Raw genomic sequence first — 26219 nt, 5'->3', positions numbered from 1 at the left:
ATGACACAGATGTTAGCAGAAAACTGCGACTGAGAGGTGACAGTGAGGTGATAACTGTCAGCATTGCTGTGGTGGTATGTTTTGTAAGGAGCTGCTGGGACACACTCTTTTAGACTTCACTTTAGACTCTAACTGGTGTTTTTATTTTCCTCCTTTGCACTTCATTCCTCAGGGGCGTGTTCCTTTGTTCAGACATTGAAGTGTTGATGATTACCAAAAATGTTGTACACATACCGTACCTTGTTTGTCATACTTGTCAAGTGGAGTTATCCAAAGTTGCAATAGTGTACTGCTGTCTGATATGTTACAGTTTGACCAGATGCCTGATTTGTTCAACTTTTTTTTGAGAGTTTGTCTCAAACTGTTTTCATCTCTGCTCTCATTGACTTGTATTGCGTGAAGATGCCTCCTCATACATTTTTGTCTGCTAGCAAACAACAGAAAAATGCCTAAAAGCTGATGGTGATATTTACTACCAACAGGGTAAATAACGCATGATTTAAGTTTTTATAAGCTGCCGACCCTAAAACCAAGCTTTTACAAAGACAAAAGTAGATATGTGCGGAATTAGCAGGGAAAATGGGAAGGCTGTGGGATCCTCCTGACACTAAGCTAATGTTATGTCTGATGTTACGTTTGCAGCAAGCATTTTGTTACCAAGTCAAATATCCTAATGTCAGTTATAAGCTAACTATATGTCTGTAAGTTAAGCGTGACGTCGTACATAACGTTAGCTTAGTGTCAGGATCCCATTTTCTCCCATAGTCTCCCCATTCTTTAAGTTATGTGTGGTTTGCATTGTTATCATTGTTAATACACGTCAATGGAGAGTGGAGAGTTCTTTTCCCCTCCGGTGGGGGTGGGACTTAAATGTGCTCTGTCTCTACCAATCCTAGTTTTATGTGGAGTGAGCACTGTGCTGGACTGTGTTTTTAAAAAAAATTGGCTTTTAACTGCAACAATACCTGTAAGGAAATAACGGGAGTAACAGGCGAACAAGCTTTAAAAGTGATATATTTTATGCCGATGTGAAGCGTTGTTCATGTAGCTTTCTAGCTAAAGGGGAAACACTGAACATCCTCTTTTTTAAAAGATTTACTGACACATTACTCTGATATTTTCTAACATGATTTTCCTGTTTTAGTTATTTGATTTGTTTTTTACTGAAAGCTTGCATTAAGTGGCCCACAACATATGCTAGACTATTTAAAAACCAATACAGAACATCATTACACTTTTGACTTGGCGCGTGGTTGTTGCATTCTTAAACTGACAGAGACGGAGGATGTTTTCCATTATTCATTAAAAATGACATTTTAACAACAGATAAGCTGTTAGGAAATTAAACAACATCTCTCAAAGCAGTCAGCGCCATTACTGTAAGGGGTGCTTTATTGTACAGTTCCTGCTGCTACACAAAGACAAAAGAATCAATGGGAGGAAGACACATTATTAACTGTCAGTGGGCAGATTTATAGATGCACCACGGCTATAGCCCATTCCAACAAGACACAACCACATTTTGTGCTGAGCCAATTAGCCTGATTAGGTTATTGTGCAAACATTTTGTGACTAAAGCCACAAATGAGATTTGCAGAGAGGGGAGGTTAACGCATTAATGGGTACTCGCAGCGATGACAGCTGCCAGCAGCACAAAAGGGGGGGGAAGTATCAATATATAGTAGATGACCTCATTTCACACACCACAGCAGTTTTACAGGTTGATGTTGAAGGCGCATGCTTTTTAATTGATGTTTTGTATGTGGAGTTTTAGCAAGAGATATTTTTAGCTTCAATGCCATCTCCCTGCACCCCCGCCCTACATGCTGCAATCCACACACAGTAGGTAAGCAGATATTTGGACTGCTGTCACATATCAGGTGTGGTGACATCAGGGTCCAGAGGTTAGCTATTAGCCACGTTAGGTTGCTTCCTACAATGTCAAACTGTCCAATATGCAAATAAATAAGCAAACACCACAGTTTAACCAGATAAGTTCAGCAGAATGGACTTAATCTTACATCTGGGGCAGGGCTCCAGACTGCGACCAAATGGTCATTTTGAACGACCTGCAAATTTTCTGACTTTTTATTTTTTTATTTCATGTTGAAAAGGAGGAGAGAGCGAGTCTGCCAGAGTTGGCCAATGTGTGTGAGAGCCAAGGTTATTATAGTTTTGCATTTTTCAATAGTTTTTGTTTTTATTTCGTTTTGACTTTTTGTTTTCAAATTCAGTTTAGTTTTAATTGGTTTTTATAGCGTGTTTGCTAGTTTAGTTTTATTTTTAATTTTTTGAAAATGCTTAGTTTTAGTCTTTTTTTTTTTTTTTTTTTTTTTTTGTAATATGGGTTATTTGTCGGCAAGATTAAAAAAGGTCAGAAAAAAGTGTTGTGTAATAATAACTCAACAAAAACATCATACACTTTTAGAAATATGTATTCAACAATAACACTGGTACATTAAATGTACATATGATGATGAGCACAAATATGTAAACAGTCTACACAAGACGCCGCAGTAAGTACAAAATGTGTTAGTAACGTGTGCCAGGAAAAACCTAAATAGCCAACAGACTAAAGAAGACCTACATGAACAGGTGTTTTGAACTTTGGTTGAGTAAAGTTGCAAACTTTTTGTAGTCAATCGACTCACATTATTGGGACCATCTCTGAGGAAAGCTAGGTGAGATTTTGATACAGCAAGAGGGAAGACATTGATGATTTCAACATGCTTTTCATTTATTTGGCAAAAAAAGGAGACTGTGTATTGCCATCTATAGAAACTTGTGTGCCTTTCGAGCACATGAAGATTGAAATATTACATAATATCTATTGAAATAACTTTCATTTATCAAACTGCCAACTTCAGTGTAGCTCTTACAAAAATGTATCCTTTAAAAGAAAAAGAGGGGAACTCTTAAAGCTCCGTCTTTTGAATAAGTCAGAATACGTTAAACATAAAAACTGTTTACATTGTTAGTTAATTTCCTATCCTGGGCTGGGACACAAAGTCATACGGTTTTATAAAGTACTTATTGGACTTATCATTGCACTTACAATAATGAGCGTAGCTGTCAGGTCCTCCTGTCCGTCTCATCTGCATCCACCGTGTGTGTGTGTTGGTGTGTGCGCGCGCGTCAGTCGCGGGGAGAACTGAGCAGCTCTGCCCGCTGCAGAGACCCGACAGGATGTAAACTGCAGCCGCTTCAGCGACTTTAGAGTGAAAAAACGTTACAGCTTACATTGATGTTAAAAAGTATACAGGTTGGCAGGACAGCCTGAAATGTCTTTTGCTGTACGTTTTGTTGGTAACTTGTCAACACCTCTTCTTTCGCGTGAAAGGGAAACACCGCTGTCTGAGGTCACATACGGAAACGAGGCTACATTGTGCATTCGTCGAGCCGGGCGGCACACACGCGCTCCGAACCGAGACAAGCGGACCGAGCGGTTCGGATGTTTTTTTCATGAACCGTACCACCCCTAGTATTTACTAACCAGCAGCTATCGGGTCGCCGGTGAAAGCCCGCCTGTAATGTTCTCTGTCCTGTGGTTGTCTCTGTCATGCTGCCTGACCCTGTACCCATGCATCCATGCCCGTAACGTTACCGGGGTTAGCTTCTGTTTCGGTGAAAGGGGGCTTTGCATTCTCCTTGCCCTGTCACTGCTTGTTAAGGTAAGCTGTGTTAGCCTCCTTGTGAGCGCTTCTCAAATGTACTTTCAAATTCGTGGGATTTTTCCCTTTTAATAAATTGTCCAGATATTTTACCACCTTCCACTGCGAGGCACTTGCTTTTATCTGACACAGTCATAATCAAATAGGTCTCTGCCGCTTTCTTCCGACTTTCGGTACCGCCATGATGCCAGGCGAGGGCATGCATGGGTAGGGCTGGGCACCGAACGTCGATACTTTTATGGCACCGAAAAAAATTCGGATCCAAAAGCTTCTGAACGCGTAAGCGCAAACTTATCTGTCCTCTCTGCATACTGACAGAGAGCTGAGCTCACACACACACACGCACACACACAAAGAGGTGTGATAGCCGATAAGGAGTTAGCCTTAGCCTGTTAGCCCTCCTCTCTTTGCTTACGATCTTAACCCCGCTTGCCTGCACTTCTGGTCGGCGGAGGTGAGGTAAAACATGCACTAGAGCCCGGTACAGGAGCCCCGCCCAAAGGAAGCAGAGATCGAGCAGACTGATCTCATGAAGTGGCGTTTGTATGACATGCCAATTCGTATGCCATTATTGGCGTGTTATGAAGACGCACACTCTGTTTTTAGCGTGTTTATCAACGCAGTTTGTCCTCCATTGACTTACATTACCTTGCGATTGCGTGTGAATTGACGCCGTAGCGAGTAGTATGAAAGGGTGAAAATCCTCGCTGGGAGGGTGGTCGGGGTGGAGGATGGGTCAAACACAGGACTTTCACCCAGGAGAGTGGGGACATGTGTGAGGTTTCCTTTGTGTCCCGCGTGTGAGGTTTCCTTTTGATATTTGTTCTAAACCCAGCCACGTTCATCTTTTCCTAATTCCAACCGTTTTTTTCTTTTCCTAAACCCAACCGTAGCCTCGAGATAACACGCCACATGGCTTTTGAAAGTGGCGTGTATGTTTACGCTGTGACGCTGCAGACTGCCGTGTGCTATATACAGCGTAGACATACACGCGGATAGGTCAAAATGCGTACAGATAACAGAAAGTGCCGTGTATGTTTATGCAAAGTCATGATATCATGTTGGATCGAGGACGTGACAAAAATAATTGACTAATCGAAAAAAAAAATTAAGCGATTAGTCAACTACCAAAATAATCATTAGTTGCAGCCCTAACTCCTTACACGTAACTTTGTCCTTCGCTGCTCCTTTCACACGCAGCACGTCTCATGCTTAATGCACATTGTCACCTGTACCTGTGTCTGGACATGGGTGCCTGGGTGTAGTTTGTTGCAGGTATCTAGAAGTAGGTAAATTGGCTGTGTTTGTATATTTGTTTACTGGTCTGGCAGAGATATATTCACACTGGTCCCAGTAGACTAAGAGGCTTATTGTAGCTCACAGTTAGTATTGTAGTGGCTACGTGCTTTAGAAAAGTGCTTTTCAATACTACGATGCAGTGTAAAAATAGATTTTGTAATTTAATATTGTTCCTCACATCAATATTCCACTCCTGATTAGGGCTGCTCGAAAAAAATAATGGTCATGATTATTTTGGTCAATATTGAAATCAGGATTATGTAATACGATTACTCATTAACCTTTGGTGGGGGGGTTTAATGAGTAAAAAGCATCATATATTACAATTACATTCCAGGATATAGTGTCCTTTCTCTCACAGAAAGTCTTTGGATCAAAATAAGATATTTTGTATTACTGTGAGTCCATTCAGCATTACAGATATATATACATCATAGCTAATGAACAATTGGAGATACATGAGACGTTTTCCAATCTCAGATCACATTTTCACTTGTACCTTGATACAAGTACCAAAATATGAATAATGTTACATGAAACAGGTAATTTAACATCATCGCTCATTTTACATACAGTTTAGCAACAAAACAAAATGCTCAGGGAACATTAAAATTTTTTTTTTTTCTTTTCATGTTAGTTTTGAGTGGTATGGTTTTATACAGTAAGTGAATACAGCGTGTCAGGGGAATACAGCGTCTCCTGCAGCGGGGAGTCAGAGGGACCGTAGCGTTCTCTAACGTTAGCTTCTTGTCTCATCTGGGGTCTGATAAACCGTAAATTCAGTGTCCATAAACCTATTTTACAAGCGACTGTAGCTGTCATATTTCAGTTTTCATGGTGAATCAGCCGTTGAGGCTTTCGTCGCTGTTAGTCACTCTGTTGAGGAGAAACTGCTATACTCGCGCTGTTGTTTAGTTGTGATGACGTCCTGTCACTGTTCCAGTTGCTCACACTCAAAGGGGAGAGAGAGCAGATGATGCTCTTGAGTTTAGAGGAGCAGACAGCTCTCCAGAGTCGTATAATTACGACTTCATGACCCTTTTTAAAATACCGTATTTTCCGGACTATAAGTCGCACTTTTCTTCCTACTTTGGCTGGTCCTGCGACTTATAGTCAGGTGCGACTTATATATCAAAATATATATAATTTAACATGTTTTTACATGTTAATTCATACTGAAAACATTACCTACAGCCGCGAGAGGGAGCTCTAGGCTTGTGACAACTAGAACGCTCCTCCTAAAGACAACTGAGAAAGAAAAGAGATAACAAACTGCAGGTAGTAAAATATGCAGCTGAAAATGGTAATTGAACAGCAGAAAGAGTTTGAAATGAGGGAGAAACTTATGAGGGAGACTGGCGAAAAGGTGACTCTTACTGCAATGAAGAAAACAAAGAAAGCTAATCTGCTAATCGTGGGCTGAAAGCGAGACGGCCAGAGCTGGAGGAACGAGTCGGGAGGGGCTCGTTCACGGTGCAGTTACGTCTCCACGCCTTTTAAAACCTTCATGCTCCACGCCCTGGTAGCTAGTTGTTCTGTGTGCTGTTGTATAGTTCAATAACTGTTAATGTGTTACGTTAACATAGGGCTGGGCGATATGGTTGAAAACTGTATCACGATATAAGTTTTTCATATCGGTCGATATCGATAATTATTGATATTTTTTATTACCTATTTAAAATAAGGACCAGGAGAAAAATATATTAAATTTAAACATTTTTATTTTAAACTTAACCCTGCTCTGATTATAATCCCCTCAGTTGTAAAAGCAGAAATGTCAACACAACCATGGAAAACACTCAAATAATTCAAATGTAAACAGGTCTAAAATCACAATGAACACTTAACAATTATCTCTTAACATTAAGGTGCAAAATTAAAGAATAAGTAAGAAGTGCTTAATAAAGTGTCATAAAATAGTGCAAAGTGTTAGCTAAATATAAGAAACCTGAGAAGGAACTATTTTCTGCAGGTTTAGTGCTAGGTTGGTAACCTGGCTTCTGGACAGTGCTCAGCACGTCTGCCTCCGTTATTTCTTTGTAGCGTTTAGTAAGGCGCTGATGCAGAGTACCTCTCCATGGCGGTCTGCTGCTTGTGCCGTGTTGCAGCTGCAGATGTTGTTGGACGTTGATGGCGAATACGGCTGTGCTCCAAAGTGTGAGCGCCGGCTAAAGTGGTAAAACAAGTTTATGGTATTACCAGTGTTGGTCTGATTTATTGGTCTGACTACGGTCAGACTTATAAAATCCCAAAACTGCGATACTGACTTTTCCTGTTTTATCAACGATTTCCTCGCTCGCTGCGGCACTCACTTTCCACTCCATGCCGGTTCTGTTATTGAAGAACACGAGACAGCGATGTGGCGCAACCAAACTTGATACTGTTACATGATTGGCTGTTAGAGTGTCACTCCCCACGTTGCTAGGTTGCCAGAGAGTGAGGGCCTTTGTTCATGCAACCAAACTTGATTCACAACCTCTGGTTTCTTCTGATGAAGAAAAACAAGTTATCAAACGTTTTATCGACCGCATTTTCTATTGATATTGATTATGTTTCTATCGCGATACATATCGTTATCGTTTTATCGCCCAGCCCTACGTTAACATACCGGACACCTACCGTATTCAGCGTATTGTTCTGTGTGCTATTGTGTAGTTGAATAACTCTTGTATTTATAATCTAAATAAATGCGACTTATAGTCCGGTGCGACTTATATATGTTTTTTTTCTCTTCATGACGCATTTTTTGACTGATGCGACTTATACTCCGGAGCGACTTATAGTCCGAAAAATACGGTACTGAAGGAGCGGCGGACCGAATGTACATAGTGAAAACTCTGCGTAATGTGCAAAATAATAGATTTTTTTTGTGATCGTTAGGAGCCGAAGTCGTAATCACGATTAACATTTTTTTTAAATTAATTGCACAGCCCTACTCCCGACAATAAATTATTTTCGCACTAATAAATGTCAGTCATAGTGATTTCATCGTGCCATCAGTCAGGCAACCAGCTCTTGAGGAGTTATCGTAATGAGACGACCGGTTCGGGGAATTCGATACAGCCGGTACTCGAGCCTGCTCGGCTGTGTCCTGTTTGTTTTTTTTCTGTTGCAACCTGGTAAGAGAAGTACGTTGCTCGTAGAATGTAGGTCAGCTCTTGTATGTTCACTGAGAAAGGAATTTGCTACAAGAGCAGACCAGAGCTCTCAGACCAGACTAGTGACATGACCGAAAGATTATGAAGGTAGATAGAAGTGGAGCTGAAGAGCAAATGAAGGAGTGGTTGATGGAATAGAGGTGGTTTCGTGTTTTTTTTTTTTTTTTTTTCTTCTTTTTTTATGAAATGTCTGATAGATGGACTTTGCAATGGAAGTCACATTCTTTTTCTGGTAGAGTACGCATTTTGGGCTTCTGTTATTTTTTTTTCCCATTATTGACAGATTCTTCAGCCATTTTATCTGTGCATAAATGGGTACAGACATTGATGCAGTACTCCTCTGGCCTGAAAACATGTTCATCTCCACCCACTCTGCATGTTATCTGTCATGCATACCTAATGCTGACTTTCCCTCTCTCCCCTCTCCAGATGCAGTGTAGACTTTGCTGGTGACTGGTCTGCAGGCTCTCCACTTCTCTTGTCCCTGGAGTCAGCCAGCTGGGGGGCAGATTCCTGCGTTCCCCTTCTCTCAGTCTGAGTCTTTGTCTGGACAAAACCAACTTCCCGGCATTGGAGCACACAGCTCATCCTTGCCCGTGTTGCTTGGATCAGCACAGCTCATCTCCTGACTGAGGAGAGCGCAGCAGCTGCACAAGATTCACCTTCTACCAACTGATCCCTCCCGGCCCCGCCCACACTGCCCCATCACCATGGTGCTGTCACAACGGCAACGAGATGAACTGTAAGTCGCCAACGCACCTTTCATAACATGTGGCTGAGCTATGACGATGTCGGATTCAAAATGCATGGATTGTCGTTAAAATGTTGTACATCAGTTGCATCATTTGAGGAGACACATTTCATTTCACCTTCATATTAGATCCACTTTCATGTACTCAACACACATTGATACTTTCACAGCTGCCCAATACAACCATATTCTTTGGATGTTACTGTGCAACTTTGAAGGAATGAACGTGGTTAGGGGCTTTCCTCAAAGCTATTTTAAAGATGTTTTTCATAGGAGGGAAGAGCAATATTCAATTCAGTGGCTGCAACTAAGAATTGTTGTTATCAATTAATCTGCTGAATATTTTCTAGATTTCTCAAATAATCGTGATATTAAACTAAGATGTTATTAAATTGCGTAATTTGTCTGGCCAACCCTCCAAAATCCAAAGTTATTTAATTAGTTGCTGATTTATTTTCTGTTAATCGACTAATCATTGCAGCTCTAATTCATCAAGAGAATTCTATTTTGTGTCTATTATATATTTCATCTTAAAGCAGACATGATTTTATGATAACCATTGGAAGTTAATTTTATGTAAGAAAAGAAAAGTGGGTTTAAGCAATTTAGAGTTCTACCAAATGCCAATGTTTATGCTGCCCCTTGATCATAGATTAAAAACCTAAACTACAGTAAAGTATAATGTTTTCCTTTTTAGCATTTTTTGGGAATTGAATGTTTCTTGAAGCTGCCCAAAGACATGAGTGCCAATTACAGAATGAAAGACCTCAATGAATGGTTTAATGTGGGTCTGTTTCAATTAGCTCTTTTTGTATATCTGTGACCAAGCAAAAATAGACTTTACTCCAAAACCACCGCTATTTTGTTAATTGCTTTGAAAGCCTAAAAGGCAACTTGTTTTAATTGTCATTTTCATTGCTTCCAGGCAAGGATGTGTATTGATTAGTAGAATCTGTTTAAATAGGAACATTATTGTTATTTTTTTTTCTCCTTGGTACCCCTCAGGAAGAATCAATGGATGGTTTAAGGTTCCTAAGCTCCCCTGAGGTCTTGCAGCACAAATGTATTGATCCTCTACGTACACTACCTACCCCTGAATATGTTCAGTATTCACAAATTTGCCCTATGTGACCTTTAGGAGAAGCTCAGAGTGCCACCTTTGCCCGAAAATACACGCATGGAAAAAAGTGTTGTGGTGGTTTTTATTTATTGGTTGTGTTTTGTTGTTTATGTATTACTGCTGGCTGGTAACCAAATTGCCCTCCAGGGATAATGAAGATACCTTGAACAGGGATCCAAAGTATTGTTCCGAGCTTCATGCAATTGCTCTGTGCACACTGTCAGTGTTCGGAGTGATTCCACAGGGAAACCACATGTACAAGATGTCTGAAATCTGCCTACAAATTGTCTGGCATACAGACAAAGAAATATCTGCACTTGTGCTGTGTGGTATATATTGAGCAAGTGGGAAAAGTGAGAGAGACTGTGATAATCGGAACTGTAATTTGGCTCCGCTGAGTCTGTGGGCTCTGTAATTAACCCCTGAGGCGGGGAATAAAAAGTTAAGGCAGCTCGTTGTGAGATACAAGGTCACGTGAAGGAGATGAGATGATCTTGCTGAGCTTTAGTCCTTTCACTAAAGAAGCATGTTAAAACGGCATATTTTAAAAAGGATATGGTAGATATTTGCCTCTGACTTGAAATGAGATGACAAATCTGTTTGTCATTTTTGCCTCCCGTCTTACACTGTCATTGAGAAATGCATCAGCGTTCACATGACAAGGCTCTTAACATTCCTTACTATGTTTCTGTGTTTTAAGATTAACACTGTGGGAGGGGTCTGTTGGTATGGAGAGAGCTTTTGGAATGCTAATCTTTCATGCTATTTGCTATTCAGAGGAAGCTGCCAGGGACCCCCCACCCCCTTTTACCCCTCTACCCCGCTTTTCTCTTCTGTTGCACAAGACTCCAAAGCTTACAGGAAACTGGTATGGGACCATCACACCACTTGAGTCACATTCAAGCATCTGTTGCATTCTTGCCATTGGAGAGGTCGCCCGACTCGGTTGGTAGTCTCATTGAGTTTGCTCTCATTGAGTTTGTCAACTATAAAGTGGCCCAAGGATCTTATTTCCTGACTGGCTGCCTCATTTAGGGAAGCCAGCTTGAAAACCTTGCGGTCAATTTTTAATCAGGCAATATAGCAGAGGGGGTAATGGGAACAGTGACCGGTTGACTGTCTGCTATTCACACAAATTTTTTATTGGGCCCCCTTCTTTCTTTGTCACAGCCTTGTTTATCATCAGGCAGCAGACAAATACATTTGCATTCAGGCCTCCCCTTTCACATTTTTAAGCTGCAACTGTCAGAAGCAATCAGAGAACTTCAGGGAAACTGTCAGATCTGCACAAACTTTACTGTGTGCCATCAGAACAAAGGTTTTTGGCATTGGACGTTTTAAGTGAAATCAAAGAATGAGAAATGGTACAATAGAAGGCAGTTTATCCTTATTTTTGTCTTTCCAGTAGACATTGACCTGTTCTTTGACATTATCCAGAAAGACAGCATAACCGGTTTATTACTGGTGTGGAAAAACATATTCTAAACAGAGAAATAATCTTTGTCCCCTAAACTGGTGCTATTTTGTCAGCACTGTAGTCAGATGCTGTTATTGCGTAGTATCCTCAGAACAACTCTATTTTTATGAGCATGGCCAATGAAAAGCACATTTGTGTCTTTTACCAGGGTCAGGGGACTTGTCCCCGCTGGCTCGTAATAAAAATAGACGCAGAACACAAACTATCTGCTCCCCTGAAAGACCTGGAGGCACCATGTGCAGATGGGCCTTTGCTTTTGAACTCGGTCTTTGCTTTAGAAAGAAAATCATCTCCGACTTCTCCTCCATGTTTTATAACTCTTTTACACCAACTACCAGGGTCGGACCAGGGTTATCTGACCTGTATTCAGCAATAGACTGTATATAACGATGGACGACATATCTCCTCTTCCTCCCACTGTGCAAAAGTGAAGCCAAAATATCCTGAATACAGGCGCTGCCTAGCCTGGCTCCGCCTTCCTACGTACTTACGCTCAATTTTCATTTTCCTTCAGTACTACGTCTGGGTTTGCGGTATAGTCTTGGGTTTTCTCCTTGGAAAATTTTGGCGGTCCAATCAGCGAACAGAGCGAGTGGCTGAGAACGATGACGTTGAGGCAGTGCGCTAGAGTTGCGGCAGAGAAAGATGTGATCGAAGCCATTCGATCTGTTGTGGCAACGCCGCCTAATATCCAGAAGTGAAAGCCCGAGCAAGAACAATCTTTGCTGAGTTTTGTTGGTGGCCATGATGTTGTGGCCCTCCCACCCACAGGGTTCGGGAAAAGTTAGATTTTCGCCTTGACGGTCTCCCGTCTTATTAAACAGGCGCATGACATACATCACGACCAAACGTTAGCGATTGGTTATCCAGATCCAGAGTGGCTCTGGGCAGATCCAATAGTTTTAAACTTCAACAGAGTACCCGCCTTCAAGGAAGTTAACACTTGTCAATGGAGAGCGGCCAGACTCTCTGTACAAATGAAATGTATGAGAGTCTGGTAGGACCAGGCTAGGTGCTGCCATCTTGTGACTTCAGAGTCTGCGCAGTAGTGACTGGGCGGTGGAGCCTCAATATCGAAGTCCCGCCCATTCACCCACCCAACCTACGTGAGTCAATCACAGCTGTTTATCATGACGTTTCACCCTGTTTTTATAGCATCAACTAACTAATTAAAACCAAACTTTTTTTTGTCCCATCCGCTAACATGGAGGGGGTGGTATTTATGACCTTTACTGCAGCCAACCACCAGGGCGCGATCAATATGTTTTGGCTTCACCTATACAGTCTATGCATCAATCCCTGTGTTCAACCCTTCTTTTGCAATTTAGACCAAACCAGTCAACATGGGTTGATCCCTAGTCATGACCATTCATACGACAAGGGTCACAACCCGGGAGCTATGCATGCCAATTACCTCAGTGTTTAACAGTGTCTGTGTCTGTTCTGGACCAACCATCCCATATCAATCATTCATCGTCCCCCGTATAAAAAGTACCGTATTGGTCCGAATAGATGTTTTTTTTCCTCCTAGAAACAAGTCTCACAAAGTGGGGTCCTCTTATAATCGGGGTCTAGACTTTCAGCTGTTCAAGTCGCAAGAACGTAAGGGACATCACCTGTTTTAACAGCCAATCGACAGAACGACTCATCACTAGAAGTGTAACTGTAGCAAGCATCTCACTATCACTAACATTATCCACATTCATACATAGACGAAACAAATGACTATATCCAGCTACAAAAAGCCTGGAAGTCGGAAGTAGAACGGAAGTACAACAAGGCATTGTCATGAAGATGTTACACAGTCTTAAAAAAAAAAAAAACAGCCAGAGAAAATCTTACCATGGTCCTCAAAGCAGCCGCTTCCAAGAGATTGACAGGAGAGTGTGTGATGACGTGACAGAAAAACGTAATGATTGGATGCCCATTACCAGAGCAGTCATTCAGCTGAAGGCCTTGGAAATATTTACCATTAATTTAAATGTGACACTTTCATCTAAAAAAGATATTGAAAATATTATTTTATTTAAAAGATGTTAAAAACAGCCTACCATGTTTTTTTCAATGTGTTTTTATTAGAATTATTTTCAAATAAAATGATTTTTTTTATGAAAACAATATTTGACCTTTTTATTAAGTATTTTTCCAAAAATGAGTCTTGAAAAGGGGGTTTGATAATCATCGGGGTCATTTCTCAAGTAAAAATTTGCTGTGTCAGTATATGATGCTTTTCTTTTTACTATATGATGGTAAACTGAATATCTTTTGAGTTTTCGACTGTTGGCCGAATAAAACAAGCTTTCTTAACCCAGCACCTTGGACTGTGGAAAATTATACATTTTTTAACTACTTCCTGACATTTTTTTCGACAAAACGAATAATCAATTAATTGAGAAAACAATCTGCAGATTAATCAAAATAATTACTTGCAGCCCTAATTCTTTATAACCTCTCTGATCATGGTATTGTTTTTTTGTTTTTTTTTATTGCATTGAAAACATTTAAATCCAGTATGACAAAGGTAGTCCTTCCTAGAGTTATTACAAAGGATTCCTCAGTCGATATGGTTTAGTATAAAAAAACAAAAACTGCCTTATGTGTCATGGGAAGCCTAGTCTCATCTCTGTGCTTTCCCTGTCTTTGTTATCCTTTTTGTTTTCCCAAGCTTGAAGTATACACATCCTCTTAACTCCTCAAAGCTTTGGCTTCAGCTCAGCCAACAAAGCTCCATCATCGCCATGTGACAGAAAGTGTGTGCGTGCTGCACACCCATTATAGAAAAAGTGTGTGATTTCTTTGTGTATTTTGGTGTGTAGACCATGCTGCTTTTTTTTCTTTTTTTTAAGATTATCTTTTGGGCTTTTCCGCCTTTTATTTGATAGGACAGCTAGGGGAGAGGGGGGGAAGACATGCAGGAAATTGTCACAGGTCTGATTCGAACCCTTGACCTCTGCGTCAAGGCATAAACCTCCAAGTATATGTGCGCCTGCTCTACCCACTGAACCAACCCGGCCACGGACCATGCTGCTTTTTGAGCTTAAACTATACTGCGCACACACACCCTTCACCATAGTGAAGAATAGTCGCTGTTGTATTAAGTCTGCATTCAGTTAAAAGACAGTCCTGTATTGGACATTTACTCATCTGTGAATCCCATAGACAGTATAGAATAGACCAACAGATCCCGTTGCTCTGGACGGAGACCAGTGAAGGATATTAGAAGCACTTTTCCGGTGATCACTTGCTTTACTGCGCAGCCTCCAACTGAGAGAGACGACGCAAATGTGACGTGAGCAACCTGTCTGAAAGTGGTTTGTCTTCTGGTAGCTGTGCCAAGAGAAATCTCAATCCTTCCCAATCTTGCAGAGACGGAAAGCGTAGGTATATGTAAGGAGATAACCTAGGCACAGGCTAATTATTGCTAACTGAAATGCTAGTTAACATTAGTAATTAAACTTAAACAGCTAATGTAAGTCGAAACTGTCTGCGAGCTTCTCCTGTACTATACGGTAATTCCTCTACTATGCGACAGTAAGTCGCGTGGTTATGACACAATCGTTGGCCTATTTTTACAAAAACGTCTGCTACGGGCCATAACGTGAGGTATAAGGTAATGGAGCCTTTTACAGTGTTTCCTCTAGGATTTTTTTTTTAGCAGTGGGGGCAGATCTGTCGGAACCTCCCAGTCCCGCGCCCCGCCGCCAAATGTTTTACGTATTAAATGTAACTGACACTTCGCTGCAACGCAAACAAATATATTTATTCACCTCTATTCACACACAATGAGGCATATTTTCATTTCGTTTTGATTGCACTGTATTTTTGAGGAACTGTAGGTCTACAAAATGAATTTTACAAGAAATTCTTCATAGGGAAACCAAAACCCAAAGTAGGCTACACTATGAAACCGTTCATAATTAAACTAATTGCATATTTGCCTCAGTGGCAAAGTTGGCAGCCTTGCTGTGTGCATTTGATTTTTCTTGGCTTTTGGAAACATAACTCCAAGGCTCGGTTATAGGGGAATTCAAAAAGAGGTGGCCCATTAATGCTGAGTAGCATACATGCTGCTAGATGGTACCCGTGTGGCCTGGATGGTCATTTTGACCATTTTGAAATTTATATGTTTAATAACTTTGCTAAATAAAAAAATACAATCCTGCTGGTACCTGACTTTTCCTAAAAGAGTCTGTATTTTCATTTAAAATTGTTTTTAGGCTATATACATTACACAAAAGGCAAAAAAAAATACAATCACTTTGACCTATTTTGGCCATTTTCGCGGTTTTGTTTTTAATCTTTTGCGTGGTTGAAGATGCATCTTGGTTGCCCAGTAATAATTATAGTCTCTGTCAGAGAAACGTAACTAGCGGTCTCGAGTAACAAGTGTGGGCATTAAGGGCATTAAGGTGATAGCCTAAGTGTGCAGAAGAGAGATAGAGAAAGAAGAAGCAGACATGTTGTAGATGCAACCGGAGCAGAGTTAGTTTTATAATGTTGGCCCTGGAGGTAACGAGTCTCCGCTGGTTTTCTGATCATGTTCATCTGTTGACATTTCTGAATGCCTTCCTACAGTTGCTTAATAAAAAAGGGCTTTCCACACAAACGAACGTAGCCTACATGTGTCATTAGTATGAGGAAAAAAATTAGATTTTAACTGTGTTGGGCTCGGACACAAATTTCTTAATGACTCTCCAAGGAGCGCACCAGCTGTAAAATGTCCCGGAGGAAGTTCATGCAGCAACTGGCTGAGGAGCTGAGAGCGGAGTTTATGGAGGAAAAAAAGTGCAGCAGCGCACGGTAAGAGCTGCGCACCGCAGGAGACACTAAAACGGAGGCAGTGCCAGTTAGGTTATAAATGTTCAAATAACATAGCCTACTTTTAATTGGCTGGAATTATGTTGAATGAACTTCCCCCAATATGTTTCGGGACATGAATGAATGAAATAATCACGGTTTAGCCTACTATGCCATGAGATGATATCAAGGGCGTTGTATTGAATCAACAGCCATGTGCAATTTAGCTAGCAGGTGAAGGTGAAACTAAAAATGTGCAAGCACTATAGACTTATACAGGCTTAAATGAACTGACAATATAAGTTAGGCTATACGACTTACAGTTCTCAAGGATGCACACGTGCCATCTCAACCAGGTCCTCTGGACAGCCTGTCTCTTTTTTCTTTCTCCCTTTTCTCTGAGGGGCATGCGTGCCCACTCATATTGTGAAGCGTGTGTCCGCGCTATTCTGCGACTCTAACAATCACTGCTGATAGAAGGCTTTTTTTCTGATACCGTGGCGGGAGAAATCTAACCGTGGCGGACCGCCACTTGCCAATCAACCTAGAGGAAACACTGTTATACATTGTTGTTTCTTTAGAAATAAACAATGGACAAAAAAGTCTTCGCTTCCGATGTGAAGTTATTCGCTGTCAAAATGAATGGCAGTCAATGGAATGCTAACGGGAGGTGATCGTTTGGTAGCATCTAAATGGCGCCATAGGAGGTTTGAGTTGTGAAGCGAAGCTTACCCCCTTGGTGAATCCCAGTGAGAGCGTTTCCCCTTTTGAAGTCTTCTTCTGGCCTAAGGGTTGATCTCCACTGCAGTAGTCGTAACTTGCATGAAAGAAAACTGATTTCTTTCCCTGACAACCTACCTGTTTCACATTGAAATTGACAGCATTATGATAATTGCCCTTCTAAGAGGCTTTGAGATTATTAAAACTTTAGAATCAAGTCAAGCGAGAAAAAAAGTAATTAGTTACAGTTTTCATGGAGATCTGGGCAATTATGCAATCCTGTCATATGATTTTTATGGAATGCTTCAGTTATCAGCTGTTCAGTACTCAGCTGTTAAGATGGAGAAATGAGCTTATCGTTTTAGCTTCACCCTGTCCTGCTTCTTCTCTCAACACACCTTTTGCTTTGCTGAATATTTCTCTTGTTACTTGAATACATTGAACCTTTCAGCAGAGGTAGTGGTTTATTTTCTGTGGTCTAGTGGAAGTTTACCCATAACATGACCGTCCTGGACATGTGAGATGAGACTGGATGCACCTGATGTAGGGTACCTTGTGTTTCTTCTACTGTCAATGTGCAGATTCATCGGGTCCGTTGTTTGATTGAGGAGTAGCTTTGACATCTTGAGGGTCTTTCGGTTGTCAAGCTGAACAAAATGCTCACCTTACTGGTTTGTAGACTTTCCATTAACTCCAAGCAAACGTGCCTTGGGTAAATTGCAGACCTGTTGTTCATACCAATTCTACAGAAGATTCTCTGATTTTTCTTTTTTTTTCTTTTTTTAGGTCTTGAAAGGCAGAACTTAAAAATGAAATGGGAGTGTGGTCCGTTTTCATGCATAAATTTACATGTGGTGGTGGGTGGCGGCGGGGTTCAGTAATAGACTAGTCAAACAAAGGTTTTTGAATTATTAATTGAAAAGAAATTACACTCATTTGCATATAAGTGATGTCATTGCGCAGTTATTTGCATAAAACTTAGTGGTTGTCGGTTACAGCTAGGGAGAGATTACTAAAGCAAAACTCAGAGGTGCAGTTTATTCACTAAAATGAGAATAGGTCCAGTTGTCACTTTAACCAGCAGGTAGCAAGCAAGACACGGGAACTGACAGCGACAGATAAACTGTACACAGACTGTGCTGCTACGTTCACAGTAGGGATGGGCGATATGGCCTAAATCCATATTGCGATATACATTGCAGCCTCTTGCGATAACGATATATATCGCGATATATATAAATTATAATAGAACCATTTCAGACCAGGTTAACTAAGGAAAACCAAACTGCTAAATGTATTTTTTTTTTTTTTTTTTTTTTTTTTTTTTTTTTTTTAAAGAGAAAGAAACATTGTAGTTTTGAGAACATTTATTGTTCAAAACTGTAATTATACAACATAATATTGCAGATAAATAAAATTCAAGTACACTAGTTGCAGAGACTTTGACAAAGAAAAAGCTTAAAGTATTGGGTGTCTTTTCTTTAGTGCAAACCATTCTAAAAGGCACTACACTTAGTAAGTTTAAGTCCTTGGTTCTTAAATGCCACCCAAGATGCAGAGAGCAGGAACAACTGGTGTCTGTTTAGTTAAGGAACAGACACTGTATTGAAAATACTTTCAGTATTAGGCTGATGCACAGATACTTTAAATAAAAACATATTTCAAACAAAGTTTCTTACCTGCAGCCTAATGTAATGTGTGCGCGTTCAAATGCGTGCGTACACACACACACACACACACACACGCACACAAAAGAGTCAGGACTTTTCCCGGTGGGCTGGTCTGATAATAGTAATACTGATACATTGCAAGTTGTTAACAACACCATCCGGCAGCCTGGCGCCGCTGCCTGCTGGTCAAACTGTGCAGCCTCTGTTCAACCCGTACGGCAGGGGCCGTAAACGTCCCGGTACATTTTTTTTGGTCCCACTCCGCCGCAACGCACACACGGCTGTATGTTCAGCGTGGAAGTACAACGTCTGCAAACACCAGCTGCCAAGATTCCAATTGTCCGTTATATAGTGAATGGTCAGGCTGGTGAAAGGCTCCGTGGTACGGCTCGACCACAGCTCCGGTGTAGCGGCTTAAATCCAAACAAAGTCCAAATAATTGATGTCGCACCGGTCTTTTTCACCAGCTCCTTGTTTCGCTTTTAGTCATGTTTACTCAAGATGATGAATGACGCGTTGCAGCCGGTTGAAGCTCGTGGCTCTAAACTTCGCGGGTAGATTGCGTCCTCAACATGAATTATCGCGATAGTGCAATATAATTAAAATCTCTATCGTAGGCCAATTTTGTATCGTATATATTTATATTGCATATCGTCTATATCGCCCATTCCTAGTTCACAGCTATAATTTTACTGCTATTTCATACTCAATGACAAACGCACCTCTCTACCTCCTTCCCCCCCCACCGCGGACTTGCTAACGTGAACTGCAGCAGCCGCTGTGTGAGCAACAGGCATAGTGTGTGCGTGTGGCTGTGACACTGTTTTTGCCAAACTATCATGCGGCACACGAGTGGATGACCATCCCGTGGGTCGGCTCCATGGATGTATAATAATAACGGTAGGCTTGTTGTCCAGATCCTCTCCACATTGTTTTTATGTTCATACGCGGCAGTGCGCAAAAACACTTACGCGCTGCGCCTAAGCCGTATTATGGCAGGGAAAACCCTGGAGTTCAGCTTCTTCCTGTTAAACATTTATCAGTAGTTTTGAAAGATTAAACAAGTTCATACATTGTGTGGTCTAGAAATGTACAGGGAGCTAGCCTGGCCACGCAAGCAATATTCTCCTTTCTCTCAGATTTATTAGAGCATTCAGAGTCGGCCTGTAGCTGATGAGCCTGCTGTATGCACTGTGAAGGCTAGTTTTTCTTTGACATTTAGGCAGAGTGGGTGGGTAGGCCAACATGTCTGTAATTAAATGTATCATAAGTGGTGTTTTGACAAAGGAGTACTGGTATTGTCTTTGCTGGATGACTAAAGTCCAGGCAATGTTAGTCACTAAAATAAGTTTAATCGCCATTTAGGTGTATGAGATTCAGATTATAGGCAAAGACAATTCAGCTATATATATCGAAATGTTTACGTTTTCAAGCAGTTAGGAGACATTGCTGTTGGTGTTGTGAACTTCTATTGGACATTTATCATTATGTTTTAGACTAGATATAGAATGTAGTGAAATTAAGCAAAGGGTGTAGGCTCCGTTCGTAAGTGTTGCGCTCATTTTTAAATGGTGTGAAAGTGAATGATCATGGAGCAGGAATTAGGAGGAAGTGATGTCACTGGCAGACATGCTGGTTGGCTGACTCACCTCTCTTCTAAGAAGGATGAGGTCATGCATCTCTTCTTCTCAACCCTGTCTCTCTGTTTGTTTCACAGGCTGCTCTCTCCCCCTCTCACGCCATTAAGGGCGTATAGTACATGGGAGAGCTGCTCAGTACCGGAGGTACACATCATTGATATAACCCATGTGAGACTCACACAGGTTTCATTGTATGACACCAAATTTCTTGCACTTTAATAAAGACATTGCTGTTGTATTTTTTAGCTTGTATTGCAAGACAAATGTGTACACGGACAATAAAGTGCTATCTAATCTAAATAGTTATTTAATGCTCAGTGCTGTTTTCAGTTATGATTGCCTCAGAAAAAGCCTTTTTGACGTTGAAAAAGCCCACGTTTACAGCTAGAGTATGGGCTTTCAGACTTTCTATTCTTTTTCTCTTTTATCTGTGCGCTCTGTCCATGTACTCGCCCTGCCCTCTTTCTCACTATCTCTCCATCACGTCACCTAGCTGTGGGCTGCTAGTAACCATGGAAACCAGATGGTTTGCTCTCCTTCTGTCAAAGTTGGTACAGATCTTTTCCCCTGTTTTCCCCTGTCTTTGGGGACTGGGTATATTCAAAACTGCATGTTGGTGTGTAGTTTTTTATTTGTTATTATTTTGGCCCATATAGGGTAAACTGGGGGGTCAGGGGAGCGGTGGGTACTTTGTGTTCATATTTGTTCACCACTGAAGCTCTTTTACAGATACTCACTCTGACCATATTGTGCTTATATTTGAAAAAAATATGCAGAAACAGGAGGTGTTTTAGCCCCCATTTTGTTCACTTGCTTTGCTGTGTGGCTGTGCTGTTTGTGCAAATGATATAGTGTGTGCACTATTGTTTTTGCACCATGCAAAAACACTTGAAAATGCATCGGCTGGAATCGGCCAATGTCCTCCCTATTTACGGTCATCTGTCCTTCAAATAAGGTGACGTGGCGATGGCAGTAGCCAGTGTTTATCTACCTTGCGTTGCCTTTTATGTTGTGTTAATTGGTCTGAGTTATACAACAGTAGCCTATACCAGATAAAAAAAAAAAAAAAAAGTTCCTGTGACATTTCAAGCGTACAACGATTACCTGAGAGCCAAGAGAGCACAGCCAGTGTGGCAACATTTTGCCTTCTCCGTGAGTGAGTTGTGGAAAAAAACAACAAAGCATGTGGGCTCTGACGGGACTCCAAGGGCCTTCAGGTACACTTGCTAATGGTGGGGAATTTCTCCTCATTCACAGTTGGCGTCAATATTTTTTTTTAAATTAGATTTGTTTACCTGGTGCAAAAGAAAACAACAAACATCGGTATCGACATCGCCCAAATTAAATCTCTACACATCAATATCGGCTGAGAAATTTGCAGTCGGTGCATCCCTAAAATATATTGAATATGATTCATGATTACCACATCATTTCCTGAAGCCAAGCTGCTCTACCATGTGGTTTGCATACAACACCATGCAACATGGAAAGTGAGGCTATTTCTTAAAGTTGTAGAAGACTGAATGGAGACTGGCGTACAAAAATTCCCAATGGGCTTGTATTCTCCATAGAGCTACAGTAACTCATCAAACCCCTGAGAAGTGAATTGATTTCCTGCCCTCTTCATGTTCTGCATAGAACTGTTTGACTAATGCAGAACAATGGAATACCTTTCCATAATTTCAATTTTTCCCTCTGAAACCCCATCCTCTAAATTAGACTTTACATGGCTGGTGTGACATATAATTGTTGTGTTTGGTTGAAACACACTTGCTCGTACACATTCTCCTGACACACCCACACATTAAAGCTCCCTCTGTGTCTCCGCTTACCTCACCTGCAGCTTTCCTTGCCTGCTTATGCACTTTCTTAGACATGCTAGCACACCCCAGCCCTCCCTTCTGGTTTTCTAGACTTCAGGCAGGCAGGCTGTCACAGGAGAAGATAACCTCTTGTTAACCTTGAGCTGTAATAAGGCCTGCTCCTGTTGTCATGGCGATTCAGGTGGGCAGAGGGAGACGGCGGTTTCGGTGCTCAGCACTGACCGAGAGGGCGCAGGGGGGGACAGGCCGGGCTAACAGATTGTATCTTCCTACCCCCTTCATATTGGCACCTCAAAGACTTGCCTGCCTGACAGCTTGTCTGGCTTCTCCTGGCTTTAGTGGTTGTGTTCGCTGTACGCAAACACAGGACAGCTGGAATCAAGGAAATATGTATTAATATTTGAGTAAATCTAGCATTTTTATCAGATAGTAATGAATTCATTGTCTTTGTTTTGTGCTCTTTACCTCATTTTCCAGTCTTTTTTAAGTCAGTTTTTTTTTTTTTTTGCCAAGTCTGTAATAGAAATTGAAAAAGAAATTGAAAAAGGAGAAATAAGCAGTGTTCACATGAGTTGTTTGGTCCTTTAAACTGCATGGTTAAAATTATCTTTTGATGAAGGGATATTCCAGTGATTTATCATTGCAATTAAAAAAATAACGGTCAAAATTGAAACTGCAAAGGCTAAGATATCTGGACTTTTAGTCATTAATAGGATCAAATTCAAACTCCAGACCCAAAGAACAAACTGTCTTCAAAGACCAAGCAGTACTTCTCATAAATAGTGTAACATTATTAATTTCTCTGTAAGGATGATTCGGGATTAGCATTCATAAAGTTTGAGGTCCCCCTGGGGAGCTATAGCAGCATGTTTCCTGTTGAATGATAGCTAAACCATGCTAGTCAAGTTGGCACAGCCTGAATAGTTAGAGCCACTGGTAAACACAAATGAGTAGCCTATATGTTTGACAGCATAATGATTTCTCTGTGAATTACTGGCATTGTTATTTCTTATGCATGTTGTAAGTTTGTGGGTTTCCCTTATGACAGCTCAGGAGACAGAAAGAGGACAAGTGAAGATGGCCTCCTTTCTCCTCACTTTCAGCTCTGCCTCTCTATTGTCTGTCCTATCTGGACATCTCTCTTCACGTAGGCTGTTTGAAATGGTAGGACAGAAACACACCTCTGCTACAATCCCCACCATCTTTTGTGTTGCTTCCTGAACGATGTGGTGTCTCTGAAGATTTACTTATATTTGTTTGCAAACGTATGCATTAAAAGGAAATGAACTGGAGTAAAACAGTATGCAGAATAGGGCTTCCCCCTGAAAGTCGAATAATCAAATCACCAGGTATTGACCCCTCAGTCGACCGAGATTCCTCAAGCTGAGCAGTTGTTGTTTTTTTGTTTTTGTTTTTTGTCAGGCAGTGTGCATTTCGGCCTCCAGAAGTAGCTGCAGAGACAATTATTTTAACCCGGAGAGCAGTTAGCTCCGGGTTAAAATAATTCCACTACCTCGTCCCATCCGCTCGGTGAAGATGTCAGCGACGAGTGCAGAAAGCTGTGGAACCAGACCCAGGGTGTGTCAAGTGAGACAGAGGCAGCTGTCTGAAGGAAGAGGGTCTTTGCCTGGTCAGGCTCTGAGACAAGTTTTCTTCTGCCTTCTGCTAAGAAGTGGTGAATTTACAGCCAACCGCAACCTAATATAATATAGTCTCTGGCTTTTGTTTAATATTAAGTGTTTGCAAAAATGATGTGTCTTTATCATCTGTCCTTATGTGAGCTACTTTATCACGTTGCCTTTTAGCGAAATGCTCTGAGTGAATTTAAGTTGGGCTTTTATTGTGAAGGGTCAAAATGGAATAAGGCAAGGCAGCTTTATTTGTATAGCACATTTCAGCAACAGGGCAATTCAAAGTGCTTTACATAAAACATTAAAGAGCAGTTAGAAAACAATTAAAAAACAATAAACAAATTAAAAACATTAAAAGACAAGAATAAAATTGATAGTGCAGTATAAGAATAAAAGTTACAGTGCAGTATAAGAAATTCAAGTTAATAAAATAGATTATTTAAAGAAAAGCAACATCAAAAAGATATGTCTTTAGCTTAGATTTAAAAGAACTGAGATTTGCAGCTGACCTACAGGGGCGTTGTCGATACGGAATTTAATAAAAGTGTGTTGGACTTCTTGGTTCGTGCTGGTTCAGACTATGTAGCCCCCGTGTTTGCATTTGGCTATAGTAGTCACGCATTAGCTCGTAGGTCGAATATTCGTATTCAACAGCCAAATCCGATTTGACTTAACAAAATTCTGAGTTGGGTACAGCCCTGGTCCAGAAGTGCTTTCAGTTCACAGGGATGATCCTGCCTCTCCATGATTTGTCGGTCTGTCTTTCTCTGTGTGTATGTAGGAGAATGTGGGATGTACCCAGGCTCTCATTTTCCCCATATCTGCACCATGGGGAGCCATCCCTTCCCATTATTTGCCCACAGCAACAAGAGCTCATTATAGAAGCCAGACAGATGTGATCTTGATTTGTGTCAAATGGGCGGAGAGGGGTGTTTGTGTGAGAGAGCAGCAGACCGTCTGTGTGTATTGTTATAGGTAGTGCTAGACTGCATTTATGCGTGCCAGGCATTTTTATTATATAGGTAGAACCATGATAACGGAGTCTGAATGTGTACAATTTACATCTTTGTCTGACACGTTTCCTGAACATGCAAATTTTCTGTCTTTGTTTTACAGTGTTGAATACAACTCCATTACTTATGTCGTTTCTTGTGGCACTTTAACAACTATCTTGTCTGCTAATCACAAGAACTAATTATGGGCCTCTTTGTCTGTTTCAGAAATCGAGCGATAGCCGATTATCTACGTTCCAATGGATATGAAGAAGCATATTCCACTTTCAAGAAGGAGGCGGAATTAGATAATGTGAGTAGATTAAGGGTGGACACACATCCGCACAGCCAATCAGACCAATTTATACAAACAATATGCCTTGATTTCCACTATATTTCTCATTTCAGTCAACATGTTCACGAGTGTGACTGGGAGCACCTGCACCCAATTATGGTGGTCTGTCTGATTAAGGGGGGAGGGGGGTGTCTATGCTACATGGATTTGCTAATTCATCTTGAGCTTTTATCCACTTGTGAATACAACTTGAATTCACTATTTTTTGTTTTGTTTTTACATTATTGTCTTTGCTTTCTGATGAAATTATGAATTTGTTGGATTTGAATATGTTTAAAATACACTTTATCAGCTACACCTGTAATCGAAATAGCTGTTGTGCCATAAAATCTATTTTTATGCCTATAATGTTCAGTTTTTGTTGACACTGTCATAGAGGTGTTAATTAAATTATATGTTTTAGTTCATGATTAGCACATCATAGTTGTGGTGTTGTACTGAACTGCAATATATTTTGAAAAGTGTTCCCTTTCCTGTAGTGTTGTTTTTGGTGGCCTGTTTTAATTTTAGTATAGTCTTTGTGTCAAGCTGTCCTTGTAGTTTATATTAGTTTTAGTCACGTTCATACTCTTTTTAGTCTAGTCAAGTTTCAGTTAGGGCTGGGCGATAAATCGATTTTATCGATTAACTCGAATGTGTAGCTAACGTGGATTTGTTTAAATGAAAAATCGATTTTCTCCTTAACATCAGCCGACGCTCCCCTGTAGGCTCCCGTAGCTCTGAACGGGCTCAGCCCTCCCCCCGCGCGTTTGCCATAAAGATACACAAACAACATGACAGCGACAGGGACTAACATTAATTATTTTCTTAACCAGTCGTTTCATTACTTACTTATCCGTAATCTCCGCCGAAATGACCGGCCGCTCGCGGTGCACTGTCCCCGGCTGAGAGTCACCTATTCTCGGTAACTGAACCACCAGCTACCGCTGACCTGACGGCGCACCATGCAGGAACTCTTTTGCAGCTCAACACATCTACTAAATGCTGCTGATACAACCGAGCTGTGACGGAGGTCTGTGGCGGCTTAAACAACTTGCAATCGCCGCTCTGTAGCACGGAGCTCCGCTTCAACGTTTGTTTTTATCGCTACGAAGGAGCTTGTTACCAGCTTGCTA

The 26219-nt window shown here is 41.0% G+C and overlaps 1 protein-coding gene across 3 annotated transcripts in view; it reads left to right on the top strand.

Moving 5' to 3' along the window:
* Positions 1 to 26219, top strand: part of pafah1b1a (platelet-activating factor acetylhydrolase 1b, regulatory subunit 1a) — a 49169-nt gene that overhangs the window by 5172 nt on the left and 17778 nt on the right. For all 3 annotated transcript variants that reach the window (XM_028572966.1, XM_028572969.1, XM_028572968.1), the window contains exons 2-3: positions 8558 to 8870; positions 24978 to 25062. In XM_028572966.1, the coding sequence (XP_028428767.1) occupies positions 8839 to 8870; positions 24978 to 25062 (117 nt within the window). In that variant the 5' untranslated portion in view covers positions 8558 to 8838. The remainder of the gene's footprint in view (positions 1 to 8557; positions 8871 to 24977; positions 25063 to 26219) is intronic.

This window comes from Perca flavescens, chromosome 3 (genome assembly GCF_004354835.1).
Source record: "Perca flavescens isolate YP-PL-M2 chromosome 3, PFLA_1.0, whole genome shotgun sequence".
Taxonomy (NCBI): domain Eukaryota; kingdom Metazoa; phylum Chordata; class Actinopteri; order Perciformes; family Percidae; genus Perca; species Perca flavescens.
The sequence above is the reverse complement of the archived record's forward strand: the minus strand, read 5'-3'. Positions and strand labels throughout refer to the sequence as shown.